Source organism: Sinocyclocheilus anshuiensis, unplaced genomic scaffold (genome assembly GCF_001515605.1).
Source record: "Sinocyclocheilus anshuiensis isolate Anshui unplaced genomic scaffold, SAMN03320099.WGS_v1.1 scaffold587, whole genome shotgun sequence".
NCBI classification, from domain to species: domain Eukaryota; kingdom Metazoa; phylum Chordata; class Actinopteri; order Cypriniformes; family Cyprinidae; genus Sinocyclocheilus; species Sinocyclocheilus anshuiensis.
This window is the reverse complement of record NW_015552579.1, coordinates 66197-75828: the sequence shown is the minus strand read 5'-3', so window position 1 is coordinate 75828 and position 9632 is coordinate 66197. Positions and strand designations below refer to the sequence as shown.

The following is a 9632-nucleotide window of genomic DNA, read 5'->3' as shown; positions in this document are numbered from 1 at the left end:
ATATATATATATATATATATATATATATACATATATATATGACTTTAGTCTGCCCACAAAAAAGAGAGCAGTGCAACACAGGCAGTTGACAAAACAAGAGTAGTAAAAGAATATAAATGATTTATATATGTGAAAAATAAAATATAAATGTGATTTAAATTCTAAATACATTTTGTTTTAAAAAAAATAAGATAAATGTTGTAAAATATATTTATTTTTTAAATGTTTATTAGTTTTCAAACTCAAAATTTATGCATGCGTTTGGAAAAATTTAAATGTTTTTTTTACAAAAAAATTGTCTGAATTTTAATTTAAATACGTTTTAAAATATGATTATATGCTATGCTCTAAAATATGTGTAATGTATTTGTAAGTTATATATTTATTATAATTTAATTTGAAAATATTATTTTTCAAAAACAGAATATATTTGTTTGAAAAATAATATAAATATTTTAAAATATATTTTGAATGTTTTATACAAAATAGTCTAGTACAGTAATAATATTACAATAAATCACAAAATAGCATAGCCTTTAATACCTTATTGCTTCAAAATAGTCCAAACAACACAGCGTCTCAAAGAAGATAGGTGTTGGCAAGTTTTGTGCTTGACAAAATCTTTGGTTTTCAATATGGTATTTTGTTCCAGTTTACTTGTTTTGAACAAGAGATTGTTTTCCTAAACATTTAGGATTGGAACAACTCTTGTTTTTATTTAAACTATTTCCAGTGGCAAAGTGAGATTTCTTTGCTGGATTGCATATTTAGGCTCGCACACACAGAGTCTAGTCTGTTTTCCTTGTGGCCGCCTACATATCTACTGTTCAGTTCTGCGTGGTTGCAGTCCAGACCAAGCGCTCCTTTTCTGCCTGCTCTTATTGCTGAATATTTAAAAGTGGTTTCCTATACTTGGATCAGACGTGTATATATGGATTTATATTTCCTTAGAAATTTGTTTATTGATTAAGCTACCTTGTGGATTTTTGGTTTGACTGGTTTTGAAGTCTGAATGCTTTTTCACCTCCTATTTGATCTAGACTTGCCAAACAGGAAAACTCGCCCGTTTTCCTTCAGGGCCTCCCATCTTTCCTCACATAGTTTTGGTTTCGGGCACTGGCAGAAGTGCCAATTCCGTCAATTTCCATCAGATTGTTGCCACTAATGACCAGCCGTGAATATCCAACCTGTGGGCAGTTTAAATGTAACAGGAGAACAGTGTTACATAAGACAGCTGGGCGTCATCCAAGGGTCTATATCTCTCGTTCTCCACCCCCAAACAAGCTGGGACTGTTACATATTAATGCTTTGTAAGTTTGAACTGAGATTGGCCCAGATTTGATTCATGTTTGTTGATTTTCTGTGTTGTTTTGTTGGTGTATAGACAGAGGACCCTGCAATGGAGCGGCCGTACACGTTTAAAGACTTTCTCCTGCGTCCAAGAAGGTCAGTGGTCATGCAGCTTTCACAAACACAGTAAAGGAACATTAGCGGTTATATTTAAAGTTACAACAGGGTGATGTGTTGGTTTTGCACTTTGACCTTATTCAGAGGACTGGACATTTTATACAATACAGCACATTTGAGGTTTGTCAGTTCTTTCGGAATGAAATGTGCAACTATCACACGAACACCTGTGAATCCCCTTAATGCTCTGTGGTTATAGTTACGGCCAAAGATTTTACACAGGAACAGTTAATGCATGTGGACTGTACTTTGCTATATTTTAATGTTATCCTTGATGACTCTACTTCACTATAAACTATACTTCACTATACAGTGATTCTCAACCAGAGATAATCCCCTCTTTTTTAAAACAGTTTAGTTTATAGGAAAAATATTGGGGCTCTTAAAAGATTAAAATAATTTCAAACAATTATTCAAACAATTAAATTCCTTGTAATTAAGGGCTTAGAAAGAATACAAAATAATGTGTTAAGAAAATACTGTTTTTACTATGCTCTATGATGACTTGTGTGATGACATGCTTTTATGTCCTGTAGTCATAAGTCTCGGGTGAAAGGCTGCCTGAGGCTGAAGATGGCCTACCTGCCAAAAGACGGAGGGCATGAGGAGGAAAGCAGCGAGATGAGGGAAGAAGCTGAGGTAAAACCAACCCATTCGCAGAAACATTCTTGAATATCTCTCTTGCTCCTTTGAATGTCTCAACTCAAAAAAAAAAAAAAAAAAAGTTAATTATTAGGATTTTTCTTTCAACAGTAAAGGTTATAAGTAGGGCTGTCAAAATTAACGCGTTAATAACGCATTAACGCAAATTCATTTTAACGGCACTACTTTTATTAACGTGCTATTAATGCAGCGCGTATTTTCTGTTTCAGGGTTTCCGCGGGTCCTTAAAAAGTCTTAAGAGGTCTTAAATTTAGTTGTATCATTTAAGGCCATAAAAAGTCTTAAATGGTACAAGAAAGTTAATTATGATACTTAATTATGATTTCAAGAGGTCTTAAATTTGGGGAGGGAAAGACAAGAACTGCGATATGGCTTAATCTGACGATTTAACTTCAAAAGGCGATGACTTCATTGAATAAATATGAGCGCTGAAAGTTTCAAAGTCAGCTGCTGTGCTGCTTTGTTTACAGTCGGAGAAACCGCTCTATTTCTGCCGTTCCGACAGCGCCATCTGTTGGCAGAGAATGAATTTGCATTTTCAACAAGCCCATCTGCTGTTTTTGTTCAGACCAATGCGAACATCCACCCATGTATTTATGCAGCAAACATGCTGTTGTAAATGTGAACTGGTAGATCGATAAGAAGATAATGCATTATAAAAATTAATATAATAATTGATACTTTTGACTTTTAATTCAATTTCTTAAAAATGGTTTAAAAAACTTTGTTTTTGTGAAAACCTGTATCTGAATTCTTTATACTCTGTTGAGTATGGTTTCACTAATAATAAACATACATTTGCATAATGCATCCATATTTGTCTATGCCCATTTTGATTAGAGTATTAAAAACTTAAAAAGGTATTAATTTAAGGTACATTTAAAACTGTGTGATTAAGTTGCGATTAATCCCGAGTTAACTCATGACAATCATGCAATTAATCGTGATTAAATATTTTAATTGATTGACAGCCCTAGTTATAAGACAAGATCATTTAGAAAAATATAACGAGATATTAATGCACTAACAATGTTTTTTAATGTAGTACATTGATTCAGACAATCAGATTTATCTACTAAATCATCAACTCATAAATGGACAAAAATGAATGAATATGACATGAAATGAAGTAAATAAATAATAAGCGCAGTGGCATCTAAATTACAGAACATTTTTTGAAAGATAAAAACTATAACTGAAACTTGCCTTTTATTTTAGAAAAAAATCATGTACATGGAATTGCAGTTGTCGAAACATGTACGTAGATGTAGACCAGCATTATAGTAGATATACTCCAATATTATAGAACATGGCAGATAACTGAAAGATGTCTTGAAATGTTTTCTATCCAGAATGGAGACACACTTAAATGTCTCCTTTCTTGCTTTAACTCCTTCTTTTCAGTGATTTTAGTGTCTATTCATCCTCATCCCCAAAGACTACCTGGCATTTTTCGTTTAAAGTATGCCATTTGGCTTGAACCATTTGACTGTCTGGCATTTCCTTTTACCTTTCTTGGCTTCCTGTTCTCTGACTTTTATTCCCACTGTTCAGTTTGGTTTGATTTTTTTCTTTTTTTCCTCTGCTAGGGAGAGTGCCGTGTCATAGCAGCTGCAATACTAATCATAACGTATTAAGATGGAATAGGAGAAAGTATTTAACATTTGAAAAAAACTTTGAGACTTTCAACTTTTGTTCTTGAAAATAACCTTGTCCCTAGATTTTTTGCAATTATCATTTTTGGTGCTAATATACAAAAATTTTGAAGACTGTCTCACTCTCACTTACTCTTCTGTCTCTCACTTTGTTCTTCTCAGGGCTGTGAGGTGACAGACTCCACGGATCCAGGTTCACAGAGACCTCAGCAGCTCCTGCCTCCGCTGCCTCCTGGCTGGGAAGAGAAGGTCGATAACCTGGGACGGACATACTATGTCAACCACAACAACCGCACCACACAGTGGAAGAGACCCAGTAGTGTGTATGTGACCTCTTTTGTCATTTATCAAAGAGCACATGTAAAAATGAGCAAAAACACTGAAAAACTAAAATCAGAATATTGATGTGACTGTTTTTGTGACATAAAATGTTATCTTGTAGATTCGTCTGCAAATGACTAGTTAATGCGCCATTATGTTGAATTTATCATGATTTTCTGACAATCGTACCAGACTCTGATATGTGTGGAACATGTTTTTTCTCCCTATCTTTGTTTTAGGGATGTGGTTTCAGAAACGGAAAATGATAATCACTTACGGCATATTAACCAGGAAGCCCACAGAGTTTTCCGCTCTCGACGGCACATTAGCGAAGACCTGGAAAATGAGCAGCTGGACATCAGGGACATAGACGACGTTAGTATTTCACTTTGATCTCAGCAGCTATGACGTGAGCTAGATAGCATCATCCTTTCTTTGAAAAGCTTTTGGTTCTAAATAAAGTATCTCACTGTGGTTAAAAATTAAAAGATTATCAGATGTTTTTACATATTTAGTGTTAATAAAAGCAATGTTATGTTAGGGTCTCATGCATATCCTTCCTTTTCCAGTCATGGGAACCCATATCAGAGGAGGACCCAACTTTAATGGCGGACGGTCTAAACCATTCTCTGACCGGACCCTCCTCTCTGGCGATGCCCCTCTCCAGCACTCCAGAATTCTCAGATGAAATCAGCCTTAGATTGTCTCTCACTCCAGACATGAACGGAGAAATCCCAGGACCCAGCTCTGCTGTGGTAAGAGAGAACAAAGTTTTAAATCTGCTGTCATCCATGTTCAAAGGGCCAGAGAGAGAATGAGAGAGAGAGGAAAGTAAATAAATAAATAAACAACTACATTCTATGACGCAACAACAGTAGTATTTGTAAAATTATAGTGGGTTGTATACATACATATATAAATACATACAGTGGGTATAAAAAAGAATGACCCCCCCCCTTTAAAATAATCACATTTTGTTGTGATTCTGGAAATTATGTTGGTGTTATATCTTTCACTTGAATGTTATAAGTTGCACTGAGTAAATGCAGCTGGAATGAGAAGAGGCAGTATGAGAAGAGAAGAGGCAGTGCAGTATGGCTCTATATCAGCACGGCTACTCAAGTAATATTGCTCCTTTTTCAAAAAAAAATTCTACATAAGGGTATTATGTGTGAAATTCTTGAAATGGTGAGTAAAATTGTATTATTAAGAGTGTCAAAACGAATAGCTGACTCCACACACGTGCACCTCTGTACACTCATGCTGAATCACTCAGTGAGTCACTGTGGATGCAGCGCCGGGGTCCTCTGTGAGCTTCTGCAGGAAGGAGCCACTCAGTTGGGAAAGTCTTTGTTCACACTACACTTAAGACTGAATTGTTTTTAAAATTCAATGTTTTGGACTGAGTGACTTTTGTGGTATTTGCAAGTAATGAAACTGGATAATACATTGCTCATTTGTTCAGACAATGTAGTCTACATGTCTAGATGAAAAACTGTCTGGAATAGGCTCAGACTTTTGATCTGTTTCTGTTTGTAATTGTGTTAAACAAAGCTGAAGTTGCTACACTCTCTTTTTGTGGCTGAAAGTATAGTCAAATTAGACGAAATGTTTAATAAAAGCAAGGGGCCTAGAGAGGTATAAACTGAAAATGTTTCTTCGGCTGATGCCTATCATGACATCTGCCACAGTGTTGAATTCACAAAGCGTAGCAGATACATAAGCGCCAGAGGATTACTGTATATACAAATTGATGCATATGCATATGTGTTTGAAATCGCTTGATCACTCACTCATCTATCATTCATACTGAATGGCACATGTGAGTTTAGATGAATTCAGATGGCTTTGGACATTACTGAACTTTGTGTATGAATTTGGTTGTCACTTCACATCCGAAATGAAAAAAAAACAAAAAAAAACTTGAAAGCAGAGGTTGTAAAAAAAAAAAAAAAAAAAAAATAGCATTAAATATTAAGTCATGAAATATGAAATTAAGTTAAATTAAATATTAAATTAGTGTTTTATTTTTTATGTTAGCTTTGCGCACTACTGAACTTTGTGTATGAATTTATTCACGTCATCCCATCTGACAAAAAAAAGCAGAGTTTGTAAACAAAACATGCATATTATTCAATATTATATTATTTAAATGATTTTAAATAAATATTAAGGGTTTTCTTTTCTTTTCGGGGTATAAACTACAGATTCAGCTAAGCCAAAAAATCTCATTTTTGTTTATCTGACTTCTTTTTTTTTAATGACTTGGCTGAATTCCGTTCAGAGGACCACTTAGAAAATGACCACTCCGAAAGATGTTAGATATTTATGTCTTTATTTATTTATAACCATGCCTAATGCCTTTTTATCTCTTTCTCTCACTCCAGCAGAGTCATCTTTCCTCTCGGCTACGCTCCTCTAGTATGACTGATGGAGTCAGTGATCAAGCTCAACCTCCCACACCGACGGTACATCTGCTTTTCTCCTCCTCAAAAACTGATACAGTTTTTCACTCTTTCAGCGTCAAATCAAGAGCTATAAACTCCCTAACACATTCCAAAGTTCACCTGATTTCAGAATGTTCCTGTTGTCTCTAATGAACATCTTGGCTGCTTTTGGGAATGCCATGAATGCGACAATAGGAATCTTCGGTAACACTTTATACAATGCTTTAAAGTCAACATGAAGTTAAAAATCGACCATGTTTACTTCATTAAAACACATTCCTGATTGTATTGTAAATGATTTATTAATTCTGATTCATTCCAAAAACAATTCTATGAATTTTCAAAGAGAAAAACATGTTTGTCTCTTATTTTCCCTCCCAGTCAATTCCAGATGGAAAAAAAACTTGCAATTTTTAAAATGGGTTGCAAATAAATCTTTCATGTTGACTTTAACAAACTTTGGAGCCTTGTCACTACTGACACGTTGTGCCTTGATGCTCATATAGGTGGCACAGGTTCAAATCTGGCCTGGAGCATTATCCTGACCATGTTTTCCATGTCTTACTCATAACATCCATCCTCTTTCTACTATATCTGTTGAATAAGAATCAAAAGGTAAAAATAATAATTAAAAAAAACATCACATAATGCTTGACAGATCATTAATGCACATACACAGGTAGTTAGAAATATCATGAAACTTTGATTTATATATATATGTAGTGGTGATTATGATGTCATCGGATGAGATAAGTTGACATGTTTCCATGGTGATAATGTGACTGTTGGAGTTCTCCTAACTGATCATTTAACAGTGCAGCTTGTTCAGTAATGTTTGTAAAGAAGTGCTGCATTCTATTAAAGAGCTGCCTCGTAATCGTCGCTGCATAGGGGCATTTACAATTTTTAAGAGACAGCTTGCCAAAATAATTTCTCACTGTTACAAGCAACAATAATGTAGTTTGTTTCACGCTTTAAGATGCACAAGCAAAACATTTTGAGTGGTAAATAGTGTGCCGTCTCTTTAAATGATCTGTCATCTGTTTGCATGAGGCAGGAAACACACACAGACACTGGATGTTTCACTGGAACTGCACCACGTCTTTGAAGCAATTGTGCTTCACTTAAATGGCATGATTCCTAGCCTTGAAACTTTTATGTATTTATTTTCTGCAAAGTTCCTGCAGATTGTTTTCATGTGGCACAGTCTGATGACTCCATCTGCTACTGTGTGCGATAAGTCTGTTTGAAATTAGCTTTGTGGATGGGCCACGAGGTTGGGTTAGTCCCTTGAATGTTTTGGTGTCCATTTCATTATTGTATCGTGGCATTTAGATGCAATGCATGCTGGGAATTTCCCAGATAAGATCTGGCAGCTCGCACAGGATAGCTCCAATAACCTTGTGCTGTGGATTAAGATCAGTTGTTAAACCTTATAAAGGCATAAAGCAAATGTGATGCACACTCAAATTGGATTTGCTTCTGTAAGCCTTCTATGATTCAGTTGTTTGTAGAGCTTTATTTATATGAATAATAGTTGTACTAACAAGGTTTTCAGAACCATATCAACACATGACTTTGGAATAGTTCACCCATAAATGACAATTGTTATCATTTACTCATCCTAATGCCATTCCAAACCTGATGGAGTTTGTCTTCCATAGAGCACAAAAGATGAATTTATGAATGTTTGTGCTGCTCTTTTTCATACAACAACATATGGACCTGTCATGCCCAAAAAGGACAGACGGATATGGCCAATACAACTTAAGCTCTATATTCCATGTCATCTAAAAGCATACTATAAGAAAAGGCAGACTTTATACTGCTGTTCAAATGTTTGGGGTCAGTAATATTTTTTTGTTTTTTAATACTGTTTTATGCTCGCCAAGGCTGTATTTTTATTTGATCAAAAATACAGTGAAAATAGTAATATTGTGAAATATTATTGCAATATAAAATGTTTTCTATATGAATGTATTTTAAAATGTAATTTATTACTGTGGTAAAGCTGAATTTTCAGCATTATTACTCCAGTCTTCAGTGTCACATGATCCTTCAGAAATCATTCTAATATGCTGATTTGCTGCTCAATATTTTTGTGGAAACTGCGATTTAATTTAAATTTTTTGAAGAATTATTTGATTTAGGTTTAAAAACAGCATTTATTTAAAATAGAAACCTTTTTAACATTCTAAATGTTTTTACTGTCACTTTTGATCAATTTAAAGGGGTCATATGATGCGATTTAAAATTTTCCTTTCTCTTTGGAGTGTTACAAGCTCTTAGATCTGTAAAGTTGCAAAGACTAAAGTCTCCAATCCAAAGAGATATTCTTTATAAAAGTTAAGAGCCAACCACGCCTACCTAAAACAGCTCGTTCTAACAAACCCCCAACATGTCTTCGTCATGATGTGGGAAGATTTGCATAACGCCGCCCAAATGTTCACGCAAAGAAAGAAGGCGTAACTTTTATTCTCGCTGTAGTATTGTTGTTGCCGCCGCCATGTCGTGAAGGCGCTGTGTGTTTCGTTGTGAAAGCGAAACTACTTTGTTTGTCCTTCCAAAAGAAGATGATATCCGCTTCATCATGCCTGGAGCTGATCCGTGTTGGTTGCTGAGGAAATACATCAACTTCACGCTGTGGTTCGCCGGATCGGCTTTCACCATGGATGAAGTGGAGTCCAGCCCGGGGTCGTCACATGTGGTTGCCGCAAGCCCGCCGGACGCTCTTTCGTCGAATCCGCTGGCCGCGCCGTTCTCAAGCCTGCCCGCCGCCGCTCACTCAGGCCCACCGGCCTCCGCTCACTCTAGCCTGCCGCCGCTCACTCAGGCCCGTCGGCCTCCGCTCACTCTAGCCCGCCGTGTGAAACTACTTTGTTTGGCCTTCCAAAAGAGGACACGACTAGAAATCAGTGGTTAAGTTGTATTTACAACACTGTTCCAGAACAGTTCAACCCAAATATTCAGATGTGTGCAGCGCATTTTATGGAGGACTGTTTCCTGATCCTGGTGGAGTAGACTACAATGCCGGCTGTTCTGACTCACAGACTGTAAGTACGTTTTTTATATTTAAAGA

The 9632-nt window shown here is 35.9% G+C and overlaps 1 protein-coding gene across 1 annotated transcript in view; it reads left to right on the top strand.

Moving 5' to 3' along the window:
* LOC107665211 (E3 ubiquitin-protein ligase NEDD4-like) overlaps positions 1-9632 on the top strand; it is a 91323-nt gene that overhangs the window by 37217 nt on the left and 44474 nt on the right. Inside the window, exons 7-12 of the mRNA XM_016455997.1 lie at positions 1385-1446; positions 2004-2106; positions 3948-4108; positions 4346-4481; positions 4676-4861; positions 6494-6574. Of these exons, the coding sequence (XP_016311483.1) occupies positions 1385-1446; positions 2004-2106; positions 3948-4108; positions 4346-4481; positions 4676-4861; positions 6494-6574 (729 nt within the window). The remainder of the gene's footprint in view (positions 1-1384; positions 1447-2003; positions 2107-3947; positions 4109-4345; positions 4482-4675; positions 4862-6493; positions 6575-9632) is intronic.